Source organism: Canis lupus, chromosome 6, assembly GCF_003254725.2.
Source record: "Canis lupus dingo isolate Sandy chromosome 6, ASM325472v2, whole genome shotgun sequence".
Classification (NCBI taxonomy): Eukaryota; Metazoa; Chordata; class Mammalia; order Carnivora; family Canidae; genus Canis; species Canis lupus.
Window position 1 is genome coordinate 1,197,212 of NC_064248.1, and position 19,393 is coordinate 1,216,604.

The 19,393-nt window shown below is 39.4% G+C and overlaps 1 protein-coding gene across 4 annotated transcripts in view; it reads left to right on the forward strand.

Moving 5' to 3' along the window:
* LOC112643346 (S-adenosyl-L-methionine-dependent tRNA 4-demethylwyosine synthase TYW1) overlaps window positions 1-19,393 on the forward strand; it is a 246,258-nt gene that overhangs the window by 175,398 nt on the left and 51,467 nt on the right. For 2 of the 4 annotated variants that reach the window (XM_035718172.2, XM_035718168.2), the window contains exon 15: window positions 7,667-7,834. In XM_035718172.2, coding sequence (XP_035574065.1) covers window positions 7,667-7,834 — 168 coding nt within the window. Of the gene's footprint in view, window positions 1-7,666; window positions 7,835-8,273; window positions 9,032-14,568; window positions 14,650-19,393 lie in introns of those variants that run through there. The other 2 variants (XM_035718170.2, XM_035718171.2) reach the window with 2 other exon arrangements.

Sequence of the window (19,393 nt, forward strand, 5' to 3'; positions counted from 1 at the left end):
GTTTAGGATATGTCTCTAAAAGGTATACAGTCACTTTAAACAACCTGAATACTGCTCCCACAACTGAACAGTTTTAACAATAGTCATTCAAGTATCGGAAATAGGCTTTAAACCTGACCAATTATTTCGTCTTATTTAAACGGTATTTGTGAATCTGGATCCAGATAAGGGACATTGACTGTAATTGGCTTGTTGCTCCCGTAAATTTCCTTTAAACTGTTAGTTCCTTTTCCATTTGTTCTCTCTCCTCTGCCTCACCTCCCACATCAGTAATATTGTTGAAGAACATGGGTCATTTATGATGGCTACTTCCGGTTCCCTATATCTATATTCCGATTTTTCTGTAGTTTGGTAGTTAGAACAAGACAATCCTGATCAGGTGTGTGTGTGTTTGCATTTCAAGATTATTTGATTAGTGGTATGTAATGTAATGTCTGGTTGTCTCTGGCCTGTTTTTGCCAGTGTTTCTTTGGGATGGATTCCTGTGAGTGGTTTGGTTTGTCAAATGGCAGATACTGTTTTGCTAGATTTTGTAATTGGCTGTTTTAGATTTCATAAGCAGGAAGGCTTTTCTGAGGAGATAACTTTTTTTTTTTTTTTTTTTTTTTTACAACTGATTCCTAAATAGTAAGAAGCAATACAGTACACAAAGGCTTGGGGTTAGAGCCTTCTGAGCAGATGGCTCAAGTAGTGTTCAGAGGTCCCATGTGATCTCAGTGGGGCAGCGGAAGTTGGCAGAGAGACAAGATGAATCACAGAGGTGGGATGGGGCCAAATTTTGTTAGAACTTTCAAGCAAGAAAAGAACTAGATTTTATACTAAGTTTATGGTAAGCTTTTTGAATAGTAGATGTACTGGGCAAGTTTTAAGCTGGAGAGTAATGTGATCTCATTTATGATTTTAAAAGATCACACCACTGCTGCCATGAATGGATTATAGAGGGTCAGAATAGGAATAGGTAGACTAGTTCTAAAGCAAGAGATGTGTTGGCTTGGGGAAGGTCATTGGCAATATAGTTGGAAAGTAGTGGGTATACTTGGGATAAATTTTTGAAGTAGAACCGATAGACCTTGATGAGATGCAGGGAGTGAAAAAACAAGTAGAATCAAGAATATCACCTGGGTTTTTGGCTTAAGCAATTGTATGGCTGTGGAACAGTTTCCTGAGGTGGAAAAGACCAGTGGAAGAGGGTGACAAATTTGGGGAGTAATTTCACAAGTTCTATTTTGGTCTCAATCATTGGAGAGATCATTTCAATATCCGAGGACAGGTTCAAATAGGCCATAGGTTATATAAGCCTGGAGATCTGGGGATAAGACAGGGCTGTCTGTTAATAATTTGGAAATCGCCAGCATGCCATGATAGTTAAAGCTGTGGAGTGTTAGAAGGCATGTGGTTTTTTGGACACCTAAGAATCCACAAAATGAGAAAAGGTGACTGGAAAATTCATCCAGTCTCCAATAGCTCCACTCGTCAGTGTATGTGTATGAAGTGGTTGTACTCTGTCATTTCAGAGGATGTTTCAGTTTCACAACTGTCCTTTAGTAAGTCCCGCCTTCTATGGTACTGTACCCTGAAGGGGCGGGGAGGTGGGAAGAGATGAAATGTTGTTGTCTGAGTGTGCAGCATTACATCTGTAGTCAGGTCAAAGACACTCTTTTATTTTGAAATTGCTCTTAATTTTAAAAGGCTACTCTTGGCAAGAGCTCTAATGATGCAAAGATGCAAACTGCATCTGCAGTGTATGTGTCAGCTTAAGAAAACCTTGCCAGCATCAGGGATTAATGGTGTTTTAATTTATGACTTAGCTATTAAAGAATGCTGCTTCCAATGATGCTGCAGTAAAACTTCTATTATAAAGCAAGTTGGCCAGACCACACAGTCACCTTTTTTCTCCCTTCCTCCCCTCTTTCCTTCCTTCCTTGTTTACAGAAAAGAATCAACCAGTGTTATTTTTAAAAGAAAGATGTCTACTTTATAAGTAGTATCATTCTCTGATTGGTATTTTTTAGTTTGACAAACTATTAATGTAACTCAGAAATAAAGCCTTTTGTCTATAACTGAGATGTTACAATAACATAGTTTCTTTCAAATGAGATTTCCAGTTTACTATTTTACTCCTGCATTCAACAGATATTTTTCATCTCTCTCCATGTACCAGGCTTCATCAAAGCACCAGAGATACAAAATTTTATATAGATACATTGTTTGGGAAATGGATGGTCTTACTGAACAAGGCCAAGTCTACGAAGTAAAATGAGCAACTTGGAGAGATCTTATTTAAAAATTCTTGGAGATTTATGTAATCTAACCTATGTTATGTAAATGATTGCATATAACAGATAATAGTTGTATCAAGAGGAAAGCTTGGTAGAGATCAGATCATTTCTTACCGAAGGCCTAAGAGAGAAATGGCCTGCATTATGTGTTCCTGTGCCATTGAGGACTGGATCACATACTTTGTTAAATTCAGCTCTTATTTGTCTATCAGATTAATGAAGTATCTTCTTATAAACTGAAGTAGCAAAAGGGATGTTTGCAGAATATAGTATACTTAGGAAACAGAACAAGTTCTAGGATAATATTTATTTGTTTACATTTTTTTTATTTGTTTACATTTTTAACCATATACATTTGGATATATTTATGTAAGAAAAGTATGGAAGGACATATACTGTTCACAGTGTCGTATTTAGAAGAAAGGCTGAGAAAGGCTTAGTGATTTTATTTTTCACGTCTTTATGTTCTGCAAATTTTTACAGTGAGCATGGATTACTTTTGTAATCCCAGTGATTGAAATGAAATCAGTAAAGGAGAAGGCAGGCTTTTCTATTTAATAGAGTTCAACAGTTTAACATCTGAAAAGGCACTTTAATTGTTGTCTTATTAATTAAAGTGAAAAATTTTCTAAAATGGAGGGTTTTGTAAAATTAATAGTAACAAACCCTCTCCGAAAAACATTTGATGAGAGCTAGCAATATAGTGGGCTAAGTAACCTCAGATTCCTCCAAAAGCAAACACTTAGAAGTAACTGTGCTATAATAAACATAACTTTGAGAGCAGAGCCATCTGTCAGGTCTATAAGGGAGTTCCTTTGGGGCTCAAAAAATAGAGACCACCCTGGTGGTAGAGATGGGGCTTGGATTTAAAGCACAAAATCCTATGCCCTTTCACTTTCAACAAAAGCACAAATTAGGACTAAATTCACCCAGTGACACAGATGGTACTTCGAAGTTTGTCTTTCACCCATGCTCTTGATTTAAAAAAAAGAGTCTCCCAGGGCCTGACCCTCACAAGGGCTTGGCATTAAAATTTTAATAGTACTACTTCAGGGTCACATAAATGCCCTGAAGATGTGAACTTGATAATACAAATAGACCCTGGGCTAGTGACAGGCCTGGGGCTCTCTGCAGAAGCACACACAGTACTGTTCATGTCTTTTGTATTGGCATTTGGGAGTGTGCGAGCATTGCCTGCGTGCACGCACAGGGGTCTCTTCTGGTCAGCACATACTGGAGTTTCGTGGGGGATGGGGAGGAGCACAGCTTTGATATATTTCTAAAAGTACGAATTTAGCCTGGGACAGGTTACTGATCCTCTTTGAATGTAAATGTCCTCAATATTAATATTAGAATAATAGTATCACTGTAATAGGTTTGAGAATTCAGTGAGATAATATATGCTTTGATTCAGTAAATTTTAGATCACTTTTCTTTAAACACATTTATTTAAACTGAATCAATAGAAGCTATTTCTTTATTATATTGATTCCCTCTTTTCTTTTACTGCTAGTCTAATAAAACATTTTTCTGTTTATTCCCTGTAAATGAACATATATTTTAGCTTCATTAGACTTAAATAGGCCTTTATTTGCTAGCCTAAGAATCTTAGTGATCATTATTTGCTTGCTTGTGTGTGAAAATGTGTTTCATGTTATAAACATCTGCCGTATCGAGAAATTTTCATAGCACAGTCCATTTGTAAATGAAATACTGTCTTTATATTCTCTGCCTTGCATTGCATCTTGAGAATAGTTAAGTGCTCAGTAATTATTTGTTGTGAGATGATTTAAACCACTTTTACACTGTTGGCACTGAACTGTCTACAGAACGCAATCCTTGCAAGTGCATTTGTAAAACAAATGTCTTAACCTGACCTCCCTCCCTTTCTCTGTACAAAGGTAACATTAATGGTAAGATTACCAGTTATTCATGTAGCAGTCCCTAACTGCGGTTCATCAGTTGCTTCATAGTCAATTGTTAAAGAGTAGAAAAATCCTGAATAATATGAATGAAATTTTATATTAGATCAGAAGAGGGTTCTGGAGTTTACTGTCCTATAGAAAAAAGAATATATGATTTGATCTTCAAGTCATTCAGCATTGATTTGTTGGGGGTACAGACGGGAACAAGGTGCAGCCCTTCCCTCTACAAGCTCAGAATTTAGACAGAATTATTCCAATTATCTGGTAAAAGATAATTTACCATCTCTATCATGATGAGATTGGGATCAGATGGAGTAGGGGTTGCTGAATAGAGATCAAAGATATGGTGAGAAGTTCAGCTGGGTAAAGGCTGGATGCTGAGCGGGGCAGTCCTGTAGGAAGGCCTTGTGCCAATGCTAGGAAGCTTGGGCTAGTTTTCTGTGGGAAGAGCTATTGAAGCACTTTCAGGATAAAGGAGTGACATGTTATGGGCATATTGTGCAGAAAGTCATGAAGACATTTTTCATCAGACTATAGGAGACAAACACAATATCAGGAGTCTTTTGACAGTTTAATTAAAATATCAGATAGTCGGGCAGCCCGGGTGGCTCAGTGGTTTAGCGCCACCTTCGGCCCGGGGCCTGATCCTGGGGTCCCTGGATTGAGTCCCACATCGGACTCCCTGCATGGAGCCTGCTTCTCCTTCTGCCTGTGTCCCTGCCTCTTTCTCTCTCTGTGTGTCTCTCATGAATAGATAAATTTTAAAGAAAAAAAAAAAAAAAAGAATATCAGATAGTCAATTGCCAAAATACTGTTCCTCCCAAAGACCTTGGATCCCCAGATAAACTTATCCATGCAGCTAGTAAAAGACCTTATGGCCTCCATATCCTACAGTAGAGTGATCCTATATGAAAGGCACCAGTATAACAGTGTGGGTTATGCTTTTCACTACAAACGCAGAGATGCATAAGCCGTCCTGTTCTTCAGGAATTTTCTTTGGATCTGCTTGTCACTCCTCAACCTATAGATTCTGAAATGAGTGCTTTTCAATTGGCTACATTGTACCCATCTGCTTTCTTGAGTTCATTCTTTTTTCAAAATCATGAGGGGAAATAGTTGGTGCTGGTGATAGATGGGGCAGGAGAAGGGTGGTGGTAGGATGAGAAGGTGGCAGACACCTGTGATATCATAGAAAATGAAGCATTTTTAGACAATTTAGGTAAAGTGTGATCAGGAATAAAGTCCGGACAAGCCTGGAATACAGGATAAAGTGAAGTAGCCAGAGCAGAGCAGAGGGTACCAATGGAGGGGGGTTGTCAGAAGCCTGACTGAGGGAGGGCTCAGGCTTCCCAGAGGTGACTCCACAGACTAATTCACTGGGACACATTGTTGCCCAGAGCATTTCTGTCACAGAGAACACTGGGGCTCTGTGGTTGGCTTTGAAAGGTCCTTGCACTGCCTACCCCAGAAGATTTTGTCTGGCTAACATGAGAACTTCCATGTGAAGGAATTTGGCTAACTATGAAGTATCATACAAATGTATGGGAAAGTGTCATGTGAAGGCGAAATAATATAACAGTGGTATTCATTCTCTCATTGCCTTTCCAAACCAAGTCTGTTATGCCTAACATTTCATGATTTATTGTTGCTGAATAGGAAATAATAAAATATTTTCCAAAGCCCTTGTCATAAATGTAAGATCTCATCTAAAACCTCTGTTTCAGGGAACTTTTTAAATATGAAAAGTAAATTCCTTTGAATTAGCTACTATGTACATGCTTGTTCATATAATTCACATATTATCAGCAGTATTTAAATTGAAATAAAGCTCATTTTTTATGACTAATTTGACCTACCAATAAATCATTTTTGTGATTTGGGGAAATTTAGCAAAACTTTCCAGCCATACCTAAAGATTTTTAAAACTGTTATATTATTTGCTTTTTTAAACTCACCTAAATCTCAATCTCAGTTTAATGAATCCTGTAAATCATTGGGCTGTTAGAGAAGATGTTCTTGTTTATTACAACTAAGCTGGGTCGCCTCTAGTTTATGTTCAGCAAAGGTCATCTCGGTGTAGCATACCAGTAATCTTTTTGAACAGCCATCTGGTGTAGAGTGTTTTGCAGAGCTCATGTGAGTCTTCAGCCAATTCCCGGCTCCACCATCTGCAGGGTCAGGGTCACTCTACAGTGCTCCTCTATGGTATTTTCATAAAGTGGCATCCTACCCCCTCCAGTCTGTGTGTGTGTGTGTGTGTGTGTGTGTGTACGTACACGCACATCCATACTCATGTATATGTGAGAGAGTGTGAGTGGATGTCTTTTTATTTCAGTTATTCCCTCCTTAGTAGCAGCATATCTAGAATATTCAAAAACACTTGTCAAGAAAGTTTGATCCTGGGGTATGTATGTATGTATGTATGTATTTATTTAAAATATTTTATTTACTTATTCATTCATGAGACACAGAGAGAGAGAGGCAGAGACACAGGCAGAGGGAGAAGCGAGCTCCATGTGGGGAGCCCAACGCAGGACTCGATCCCGGGACTCCAGGATCACGCCCCAGGCTGAAGGCGGCGCTAAACCACTGAGCCACCCAGGCTGCCCGATCCTGGAGTATTTAGAGTCTACAAAGTTAAAATATCCCTTATTAATAGAACGTTTATCATTATGTAATTTACTAAATAGATCTTAATTATGAAACTTTGGGGTCTTATAAACTTGAGCTGTCAGGTAGAGTTCAAAAGCATTAGAAGCCAAATTACCTTACCACCTTTGCACAGGTCAGGAATTTCTGTAGAGGTAAGACATGCATGTATGTGTAAGTGTGTGAAAGAGTTGTATGTATAGCCACAAATGTATTTCCTATTTGCCACAAATCTATGTTTATATGTATCCATTTACAAAATGTATTACAAAGTGATCTTCTTAAAGAATAATTTCAAAGGGATCCCTAGCTGGCCCTTTACAATGAATCCTTTTGAACCTTATCAAACCTAAACTGTACTAGAAAATGGGAGCTCATCTTCTTTTCCCAGGGAGTAAATTGTTCACTGAATTTTTGTGGGTGTTATGCCTCCATTATTGGTCTAGGAGATTATAATTCCTTGAGAATTAACCTATTATATAGTGCACAAAAGAATCAGAATTAAAAGATACATTATGGTTCAGATACATTGCTGTGCCCAGACAGCATAGATTGTGAGTGCATGAAGCAGGGTACCCAAGCACCTGCAGTCCCAAGGTGGGGAGCTCCTACCTGTTTGTGTGAGCTCCTAAACAGACTTTATCATCTCTAATTCACTATTACTTCCTCACTTTTGCATTGGATTGGATTGGATTTGGTGGGGGGGGGGGTCGGCTGAATTATCTCTAGAAGCCTTTCTGGCTCTGAAACTTTTGCCCCATGACATTTAAATAGGTCTGTAATTATCTCTAACTGTTGGTAATGCTTCCCCAGGGTGTCACCTACTGTGGAGAAAGTTCAGCAAGCAGTCTCACCATGGCCAACGTGCCCTGGCATGAGGAGGTGATACATTTTGTCCGTGAGTTGGTGGATCTGATCCCCGATTATGAAATTGCTTGTGAACATGAACATTCCAACTGTCTCCTGATAGCTCACAAACGGGTAAGAAGAGCTCAACTATGCGTTCTTCTTTCTGCTCCTTTCTTCTCCTTCTTTTTAGTTTCCCCTCCCTTTATTATAGTTGGTATCTGCTTGTTTGCTACCTTTCCTGAAACAGATTTAAGAAAGCCCTCAAGGGGCATCTGGGTGGCTCAGTTGGTTAAGTGTCTGTCTCTGATTTCTGCTCAGGTCATGGTCTCAGGATCCTGAGATCCAGCCCCGCATAGGGCTGTGAGCTCAGTAGGGAGTTAGCCTGAGATTCTCTTTCCCTCAATTCCTACCACCTGCTCTTACACATGTGCATGCATGAGCTTCTCTCTCAAATAAATATATCAATCTTTATTTAAAAAAACAAAAACAAAAAACAACAAAAAAAGAAAGCCCTCAGTTCTGTCCATTGGGCTCATAAATTCTTTTCTGTGTGATGTTGTTTTGTTCTTAGACTTCACCTAGCTTCTTGAAGTGATATCTGGTGTATAACTGGTGCATGCTCAAAAACAAAAGCAAAAAACACCTTTGTCATAACCTCTAGTCCTTTCTCAGAATGACAAGAGAAAGCTGAAATAGTAAACAACCACCATATGACTTTCAGAAGAAACACTGAGGTATTTATCAAATTATAGATCACTTTGAATCTCAGCATTTGGAGAAATTTTTCTGGAGCTTTGATTTCTATCTTTCCCTTTTAGCACTTTTATTAGACAGAACAAGTACCTAAATCTAGTGAATTTCTTACGTAAAGAATGTCTGGCAAAAGAAAAATTAGTTCTTGGTAGAGGTAAGCCATTAAAATAAGAAGGAAAAACTGCTAATCAGAAGGCCAGTGTGTGTTAGCATAGCTACCACAATATGTCCTTACTGAAGCCTTTACATAGAAATAATGTGGTATCTGGGATTTGATTCAAAATAACGTGAGGTGAGAGGCAGCCCAGGTGGCTCAGCAGTTTAGCACCACCTTCAGCCCAGGGCCTGATCCTGGAGCCCCAGGATCGAGTCCCACATCAGGCCCCCTGCATGGCTGGTGCCTGCTTCTCCCTCTGCCCATGTCTCTGCCTCTCTCTTTCTCTGCGTCTCTCATGAATAAATAAAATGTTTAAAAAAAATAACGTGAGGTGAAATTACTTGGGTGTGTGGGTAGTAATGTGGAGAACAAAGGCAAAAGAAATCTAGAAAAAAACCTAAACTTCCTTACAACTTAGAGCCCATTGACAAGTATTTTGGGACAGGCTTCAGGAGCTCAGCTGCCTCAGTGTGAGTACTTTGCTAGAGGCAAAAGGTACCCTTAGCTTGACATTAGCCTGACCTCCAGGATCCTGTAAGTCTTTTTTAACATCGAAAATCCCTTTGGAATCTTCCTTTTTCTTTGCCCACTCCTGCAGCCCCCACAAAGATATGTTAGCAATCATCCTCCAAACATATGGCCAGCCCCCTAGTATATATCTGAAGAGTCACATGACTAGGGTTTTACCAGACTAGGGTTTTAAGGTAAATGACCTTATCCTAACAGCACCTAGCCCCTCACGGTCCTGGAAACCTTGCTTCCAAGTTCCTTAGAGACTTCCGCTCTCCCTAACCCCCTCCCAGCTTGAAAGTGTATAACCAGTCACTCCTCGCAACTCCCAGTGCAGCTCTTTCTGCCCACAGGTCCCATCACCGTGCTTTAATAAAACCATGCTTTTTGCACTGAAAACATCTGAAGAATTCTCTCTTGCCATTGGTTCCTGGCCCCCAACATTTCACATCAGGTAGGATGACCATCATTGAGACTAGATGATGGCACAGAGGTTTGTTAGACTACTCTACCTGGTTTTCTGTTCAAGTTCTCCATTAACAAATGCTTTTAAAAAATGTACAAAAGGGCACATATTGTATGATTCTATTTGCATGAAATGTCCAAACCAGATAAATCTGTAGAGACAGAATAGGTTATTGGTGGCCAGAGACTATGGGAAGAACAGGCTGGGAAGTGACCACTAACAGGTACAGAATTTCTGTTGGGGGTGATGGAAATATTCTATAATTATAGAGTGGTGTTGGTTGCCCATCTTTGTGACTATACCAAAAGTCACTGAATTGTACACTTTAAAAGGCTGAATTTTATGGCATGTGAATTATATCACAGTAAAAATAAATTAAGGGACACCTGGGTGGTTCAGCTGTTAAGCGTCTGCCTTCGGCTCAGAGCATGATCCTGGAGTTCCAGGATAGAGTCCCACATCGGACTCCTTGCATGGAGCCTGCTTCTCTCTCTGCCTATGTCTCTACTCTTTCTCGGTGTCTCAAATAAATAAATAAATAAATAAATAAATAAATAAATAAAATCTTTTTTAAAAAAAGATAAATTAATACCAAAAAGTTAATAAAGGTCAAGAATAGAGTACCTCTTCTTTTTACACAAGTGAAGTCATGCTTAATTTGAGCATGAAAGAACCTTTTATCCTCCCCAAAAACCTTAAATGACTTCCTGAACAGCTTCTCAAGTTAGCGACATTTAATAATACGAGATTCACTCAATTAAAATTTCACATCCTTTAGTTTCAACAAACACCAGGTTAAAAGGCTCTTGTGCTTTGGTTGCAGTGAGATTGTATGTAGCTGACCTATGGTCTGCCAGACTCAAATATTTAGACAGAAGAATATGTTCTGGGACACCAAGGAACAAAGAAAGAGGCCACCTGGTATTTGAAATGTTAATTAAATAGCTACAAAGCTAATTAACTTACAAAGCAAATCCTAAAAATTAAAGCCAAAAAACTCGAATTTCATTTTCTAGTTTCTCATTCACTGTTACCTGAGGAAAGGTAGTGCCTTTAAAAAAAATTGAAGAAAGAGGCATACTCTGAAAATAATCCCGACCAGGCAGTAAAGTTCTTTCTTCCTCCAGAGACTGTTCCTCACATCATAGCCAAAGAAATCTTTCTGGAATATAGATCTCTGCTGCTCAGATGCTTCAGTGATCTCTCATTGCTTTTAACATAAAAATCAAAATCCTAATGTGACCCCAGGGCCCAACATGATTGGTCTGTCTGCCTCTCTAGCTTCTTCTTAAAGTGCTCTTTCCTCTCTTTCTGCACTTTTTTTTTTTTTAAGATTTTATTTATTTATTCATGAAAGACACAGAGAGAGAGAGAGGCAGAGACACAGGCAGAGGGAGAAACAGGCTCCCTGCAGGGAGCCCGAAGTGGGACTCGATCCCGGGACTCCAGGATCACGCCCTAGGCCGAAGGCAGGTGCTAAACCACTGAGCCACCCAGGGATTCCCTCTTTCTGCACTTTCTTTATTTTCTCAGCCACAATAGGTCTTACTTTTCCTTTAATTAGGTTGGGAATTATATACTCTTTTCATTTAGTGGTTGCACTAGGATAAGAATGTCTGTATGAATCCTTGACTAATCAGTCTCATATTAATATTTTTATGATCTAACTGCAATGCAAGGACCTGAGAACACCTTATCCACCTCCATTTCCCTTTCCCAACTCACATGCTGTTACTTAACTGCCTTAGGTAGTCAGAATTCATTTAGATTTACGTGCATCTTTAACACTATTTTGCTCTCTGTTCCTTTCTGCATTTTTGACCCTCCATATGGAATTGTTTTCCTTCTGCCCAGAAAACACTTTTTAAAATTTACTTTAATGGGAGTCCACTGATGGGAAATTCTGTTTTTGTTTGTCTGGAAATGTATTTTGGCTGGGGATAAAATTTGAAGTTGACATTTGTTGCCTTTCAATATAATAAAGCTATTCTCTTGTCTTTTCAATTCCATTGATAAAAGGTCAGCTATTGGTTTGTTGCTCCTTTTCAGATAATCTACCGTTTTCACCCTTCTGGCTGCTTTTTTGGTTCTGCCCATATCCACAGGGAGTTCTCAGAAGGGGCCAAATAACTGAAATTCAGTGTGATAAATGAAATAATAGACATGACTACAAGCTACAAGCCAGCATGAGGAGAGAGTCTGAGATTAACCCTCATTATCTGATGTAAAAATAGTCCCTGCCTTCAGGAGTGTCTAACAGAAAAAAAGACAACTATCAAAACAAATAAATGCCCCAAAGTTTTATCAAAGTAATGATGGGAGAATAGAATAGAGCCCAAAGAGGGGTGTACTTGGGCCTATATGGTACTATCAGGAGAGGCTTCATAGAGGAGTTGCTGTTTGATTGGATATCCAACGACAGCCCAGTTAGGAAGGACATTTAAGCAGAAAACAGTACAAGGAAAAGTCCTTGGAGAAGTGCAGAGGCCGAGCCTGTTGGGAGAATGACAAGTAGTTTGGTGTGTCCAGAGGTCAGAAGGAGGGTTGAAGGGAAAGGAAAGGGAGTGATTGGTCAGGGGCAAAAGCATTGATGGTGCGGAATGGCATCCTAATTGTGCATTTTTCTGTATAGCATGGGCAGGCACTGGAGAGTTTAAGTAGGGGAGTGACACAGTCAGATGTGAGTTTCAGGAAAATTTCTCTAGCAACATTATAGGGGATGAATTGCAAGGCTGTAAGACAGAGAGGCCAGTTAAAAACTGGTGTAATAGTCCAACAGTCTGAGGGTAAAGTGATGAGGGTCTGAAGCAAAGGGTATGAAGGGAGACAGGAAAGTGATAGACTTGGTCAGATTTTTTTTTTATATAAATTTATTTTTTATTGGTGTTCAATTTGTCAACATGTAGAATAACACCCAGTGCTCATCCCATCAAGTGCCCCCCTCAGTGCCCGTCACCCAGTCACCCCCACCCCCCGCCCACCTCCTCTCCCCCACCCCACCCAGTTCGTTTCCCAGAGTTAGGAGTCTCTCATGTTCTGTCTCCCTTTCTGATATTTCCCACTCATTTTTTCTCCTTTCCCCTTTATTCCCTTTTACTATTTTTATATTCCCCAAATGAATGAGACCATATAATGTTTGTCCTTCTCCGATTGACTTATTTCACTCAACATAATACCCTCCAGTTCCATCCATGTCGAAGCAAATGGTGGTTATTTGTCATTTCTAATGGTTGAGTAATATTCCATTGTATACATAAACCACATCTTCTTTATCCATTCATCTTTCGATGGACACTGAGGCTCCTTCCACAGTTGACTTGGTCAGATATTAAATGCAGGCTACTCTCTTTCATCCTAGGTGAGTTGCAGAGTGGTGTCACCTCATCACTCCCAAGTAGATGGAGAAATTCAGGCTCTCCCCTCAGCATCCTCTGATACCACTCTGACTGGGAAGGGAGGACCACCTTCTTGCTCTCCCAGTGACAGTGTGGGATGGATGTGGGGGGCCTCATTGCCCCTAGGCAGTGGTGAGAGTCTTGGCTCTCTGCTAAGCTTCTTCTGTCCCGACTCTAGTGTGGGTGGGGAGAGCACCTTGCTATGGCCAGGTAGAGGTCAACACTCCTAGCAGGGTCTCTCCTGAGACCACAGAGGGGGATTGACATGGTAGGATCCTCCACTCCACCTTTCTAGTTTTCTGTCTTGCTAGCTAGGCTACCCTTTTCCTAGTCATTTGGCTAAGAAAATCAGATTTTTCATAGGGCTTTAAGGTTTCTTGTTTGTTTAGTTAGTTGGTTTTGGGTTTTTTTGTTTTTGTTTTTGTTTTTGTTTTGTGGGGGGTTGTTTGTGCTTATTGGTGTTTCTGGATTGCAGGCTTCAATGAGGCTCCTGGGCCCAGCACCCAGTGTAGGATATAAAAGCCAAAAATAAAACCCAGGAAATGTACCATTATTGTTGCTCCTCAGGTCCCAAGATCCCTAGCAGTCTACCTTCTTATACCCACTCTATTTTATTTTATTTTATTTTATTTTATTTTATTTTATTTTATTTTATTTTATTTATTTTATTTTATTTTATTTTATTTTATTTTATTTTATTTTATTTATTTTATTTTATTTTATTTTATTTTATTATTTTTTTCTTATACCCACTCTTTAAAGTCTTCTTCTGTTTGTTTTATATGTAACATCCAGGGATATTAGCTATATGGTAGGAGAAATAGGAGGAGTGTATATCCTCCATCTTGTCCAGGACCGAGAAGTCTATGACCACAGTTTTGACACGTATAGTTTTTGGTTTAGTATCTCTGCAGGGAACAGTAATGCCAGTCCAACTTGGCACACTGTTTATTAGTAGATTATTTAGTAGGCTATTTCCATGTAAACTGATTTTATTTATGTTAGAAGTGTCACCCAGGATGGTTACAAGACCGTCCCTGCAGTGTTACTGGAAAGATTTTCCTGAAACTTACATGGAAACATCCTTGCCTGATCCTAATCAGAGCCTATCGGATCCCATTTAATTTAGTAAGTAGGCCAGCAGTTTACAGATGGATGTCTTTTTTTTTTTTTTTTTAATTTTTTTTTATTTATTATTTATGATAGTCACAGAGAGAGAGAGAGAGAGGCAGAGACATAGGCAGAGGGAGAAGCAGGCTCCATGCACCGGGAGCCCGACGTGGGATTCGATCCTGGGTCTCCAGGATCGCACCCTGGGCCAAAGGCAGGCGCCAAACCGCTGCGCCACCCAGGGATCCCTCTTTTTAAGGGTACTAAAAACAGAGATATAGCCAAAAACCAAACAAAGAAACAGAAAAAGACCAAACAAAACCTAAAGACTAGAAGAATCCATTAAAAAAAAAAAAAAATCAGTTCATAAATAAGAGTGGGTATTGACTGTTTAACAACCTCATTGTTTAGTGAGCTGCTCATTGTTAAATCCAGTTGTTTTCCTGTTCACTATTTCCTCTCTCTTTTTCTGCAGCAGGAATCTGATGCTGATGCATGCTTTTTAGAAGTCTCTCCTATCTACTGTACTGGACTTCTCTGATTCTAGTAAAGTTGGCTAGCAGAAATACAAACATTGCCACATTGCCATAAAGTGCAGCACTGAAAAACCCTCCATTGTGACATTTCTTTATCGACTTCAAAAATTTTAAATTCTCTGATCTAGGATACCATGTAGCCCAAAATGTAAGGTGAATTCTTTAAAAGAAAAAAAAATTCTAGAGAAATTTCAGGCATTGGTTGAATATTTACATTTAGATGACCTTTACAGATTCTGCCTTAAATTTGTAAGATTTTTCACAACATGAAACAGCCTCTGGAGAATCCATTATAATCTGTATTACCCTCCATACCCAGAATACCCAGTGGTCATTTGCAGTACAGTGATCTTGTTTTTTTTTTTTTTTTTTTTTTCTTTTTTTTTTTCCTTTATTTTTTTTTATTGGTGTTCAATTTACTAACATACAGAATAACACCCAGTGCCCGTCACCCATTCACTCCCACCCCCCGCCCTCCTCCCCTTCTACCACCCCTAGTTCGTTTCCCAGAGTTAGCAGTCTTTACGTTCTGTCTCCCTTTCTGATATTTCCCACACATTTCTTCTCCCTTCCCTTATTTTCCCTTTCACTATTATTTATATTCCCCAAATGAATGAGAACATATAATGTTTGTCCTTCTCTGACTTACTTCACTCAGCATAATACCCTCCAGTTCCATCCACGTTGAAGCAAACGGTGGGTATTTGTCATTTCTAATAGCTGAGTAATATTCCATTGTATACATAAACCACATCTTCTTTATCCATTCATCTTTCGTTGGACACCGAGGCTCCTTCCACAGTTTGGCTATCGTGGCCATTGCTGCTAGAAACATCGGGGTGCAGGTGTCCCGGCGTTTCATTGCATTTGTATCTTTGGGGTAAATCCCCAACAGTGCAATTGCTGGGTCGTAGGGCAGGTATATTTTTAACTGTTTGAGGAACCTCCACACAGTTTTCCAGAGTGGCTGCACCAGTTCACATTCCCACCAACAGTGTAAGAGGGTTCCCTTTTCTCCGCATCCTCTCCAACATTTGTTGTTTCCTGCCTTGTTAATTTTCCCCATTCTCACTGGTGTGAGGTGGTATCTCATTGTGGTTTTGATTTGTATTTCCCTGATGGCAAGTGATGAAGAGCATTTTCTCATATGCATGTTGGCCATGTCTATGTCTTCCTCTGTGAGATTTCTGTTCATGTCTTTTGCCCATTTCATGATTGGATTGTTTGTTTCTTTGGTGTTGAGTTTAATAAGTTCTTTATAGATCTTGGAAACTAGCCCTTTGTCTGATATGTCATTTGCAAATATCTTCTCCCATTCTGTAGGTTGTCTTTGAGTTTTGTTGACTGTATCCTTTGCTGTGCAAAAGCTTCTTATCTTGATGAAGTCCCAATAGTTCATTTTTGCTTTTGTTTCTTTTGCCTTCGTGGATGTATCTTGCAAGAAGTTACTATGGCCGAGTTCAAAAAGGGTGTTGCCTGTGTTCTTCTCTAGGATTTTGATGGAATCTTGTCTCACATTTAGATCTTTCATCCATTTTGAGTTTATCTTTGTGTATGGTGAAAGAGAGTGGTCTAGTTTCATTCTTCTGCATGTGGATGTCCAATTTTCCCAGCACCATTTATTGAAGAGACTGTCTTTCTTCCAATGGATAGTCTTTCCTCCTTTATCGAATATTAGTTGCCCATAAAGTTCAGGGTCCACTTCTGGATTCTCTATTCTGTTCCACTGATCTATGTGTCTGTTTTTGTGCCAGTACCACACTGTCTTGATGACCACAGCTTTGTAGTACAACCTGAAATCTGGCATTGTGATGCCCCCAGATATGGTTTTCTTTTTTAAAATTCCCCTGGCTATTCGGGGTCTTTTCTGATTCCACACAAATCTTAAAATAATTTGTTCTAACTCTCTGAAGAAAGTCCATGGTATTTTGATAGGGATTGCATTAAACGTGTATATTGCCCTGGGTAACATTGACATTTTCACAATATTAATTCTGCCAATCCATGAGCATGGAATATTTTTCCATCTCTTTGTGTCTTCCTCAATTTCTTTCAGAAGTGTTCTATAGTTTTGAGGGTATAGATCCTTTACATCTTTGGTGAGGTTTATTCCTAGGTATCTTATGCTTTTGGGTGCAATTGTAAATGGGATTGACTCCTTAATTTCTCTTTCTTCAGTCTCATTGTTAGTGTATAGAAATGCCACTGACTTCTGGGCATTGATTTTGTATCCTGCCACGCTACCGAATTGCTGTATGAGTTCTAGCAATCTTGGGGTGGAGACTTTTGGGTTTTCTATGTAGAGTATCATGTCATCGGCGAAGAGGGAGAGTTTGACTTCTTCTTTGCCAATTTGAATGCCTTTAATGTCTTTTTGTTGTCTGATTGCTGAGGCTAGGACTTCCAGTACTATGTTGAATAGCAGTGGTGAGAGTGGACATCCCTGTCTTGTTCCTGATCTTAGGGGAAAGGCTCCCAGTGCTTCCCCATTGAGAATGATATTTGCTGTGGGCTTTTCATAGATGGCTTTTAAGATGTCGAGGAATGTTCCCTCTATCCCTACACTCTGAAGAGTTTTGATCAGGAATGGATGCTGTATTTTGTCAAATGCTTTCTCTGCATCCAATGAGAGGATCATATGGTTCTTGGTTTTTCTCTTGCTGATATGATGAATCACATTGATTGTTTTACGGGTGTTGAACCAGCCTTGTGTCCCAGGGATAAATCCTACTTGGTCATGGTGAATAATTTTCTTAATGTACTGTTGGATCCTATTGGCCAGTATCTTGTTGAGAATTTTTGCATCCATGTTCATCAGGGATATTGGTCTGTAATTCTCCTTTTTGGCGGGGTCTTTGTCTGGCTTTGGAATTAAGGTGATGCTGGCTTCATAGAACGAATTTGGAAGTACTCCATCTCTTTCTATCTTTCCAAACAGCTTTAGGAGAATAGGTATGATTTCTTCTTTAAACGTTTGATAAAATTCTCCTGGGAAGCCATCTGGCCCTGGACTCTTGTGTCTTGGGAGGTTTTTGATGACTGCTTCAATTTCCTCCCTGGTTATTGGCCTGTTCAGGTTTTCTATTTCTTCCTGTTCCAGTTTTGGTAGTTTGTGGCTTTCCAGGAATGCGTCCATTTCTTCTAGATTGCCTAATTTATTGGCGTATAGCTGTTCATAATATGTTTTTAAAATCGTTTGTATTTCCTTGGTGTTGGTAGTGATCTCTCCTTTCTCATTCATGATTTTATTAATTTGAGTCTTCTCTCTCTTCTTTTTAATAAGGCTGGCTAATGGTTTATCTATCTTATTAATTCTTTCAAAGAACCAACTCCTGGTTCTGTTGATCTGTTCCACAGTTCTTCTGGTCTCGATTTCGTTGAGTTCTGCTCGAATCTTTATTAACTCCCTTCTTCTCTTGGGTGTAGGATCTATTTGCTGTTTTTTCTCTAGCTCCTTTATGTGTAAGGTTAGCTTTTGTATTTGAGTTCTTTCCAGTTTTTGAATGGATGCTTGTATTGCGATGTATTTCCCCCTTAGGACTGCTTTTGCTGCATCCCAAAGATTTTGAACGGTTGTATCTTCATTCTCATTAGTTTCCATGAATCTTTTTAATTCTTCCTTAATTTCCTGGTTGACCCTTTTATCTTTTAGCAGGATGGTCCTTAACCTCCATGTGTTTGAGGTCCTTCCAAACTTCTTGTGATTTAGTTCTAATTTCAAGGCATTATGTCCGAGAATATGCAGGGGACAATCCCAATCTTTTGGTATCGGTTCAGACCCGATTTGTGACCCAATATGTGGTCTATTCTGGAGAAAGTTCCATGTGCGCTTGAGAAGAATGTGTATTCAGTTGAGTTTGGATGTAAAGTTCTGTAGATATCTGTGAAATCCATCTGGTCCAGTGTATCATTTAAAGCTCTCGTTTCTTTGGAGATGTTTTGCTTAGAAGACCTATCGAGTATAGAAAGAGCTAGATTGAAGTCACCAAGTATAAGTGTATTATTATCTAAGTATTTCTTCACTTTGGTTAATAATTGATTTATATATTTGGCAGCTCCCACATTCGGAGCATATATATTGAGGATTGTTAAGTCCTCTTGTTGAATAGATCCTTTAAGTATGATATAGTGTCCCTCTTCATCTCTCACTACAGTCTTCGGGGTAAATTTTAGTTTATCTGATATAAGGATGGCTACCCCTGCTTTCTTTTGAGGACCATTCGAATGGTAAATGGTTCTCCAACCTTTTATTTTCAGGCTGTAGGTGTCCTTCTGTCTAAAATGAGTCTCTTGTAGACAGCAAATAGATGGGTCCTGCTTTTTTATCCAGTCTGAAACCCTGCGCCTTTTGATGGGGTCATTAAGCCCGTTCACATTCAGAGTTACTATTGAGAGATATGAGTTTAGTGTCATCATGATATCTATTCAGTCTTTGTTTTTGTGGACTGTTCCACTGAACTTCTTCTTAAAGGGGAATTTTAAGAGGCCCCCTTAAAATTTCTTGCAGAGCTGGTTTGGAGGTCACATATTCTTTTAGTTGCTGCCTGTCTTGGAAGCTCTTTATCTCTCCTTCCATTTTGAATGAGAGCCTTGCTGGATAAAGTATTCTTGGTTGCATGTTCTTCTCATTTAGGACCCTGAATATATCCTGCCAGCCCTTTCTGGCCTGCCAGGTCTCTGTGGAGAGGTCTGCTGTTACCCTAATACTCCTCCCCATAAAAGTCAGGGATTTCTTGTCTCTTGCTGCTTTAAGGATCTTCTCTT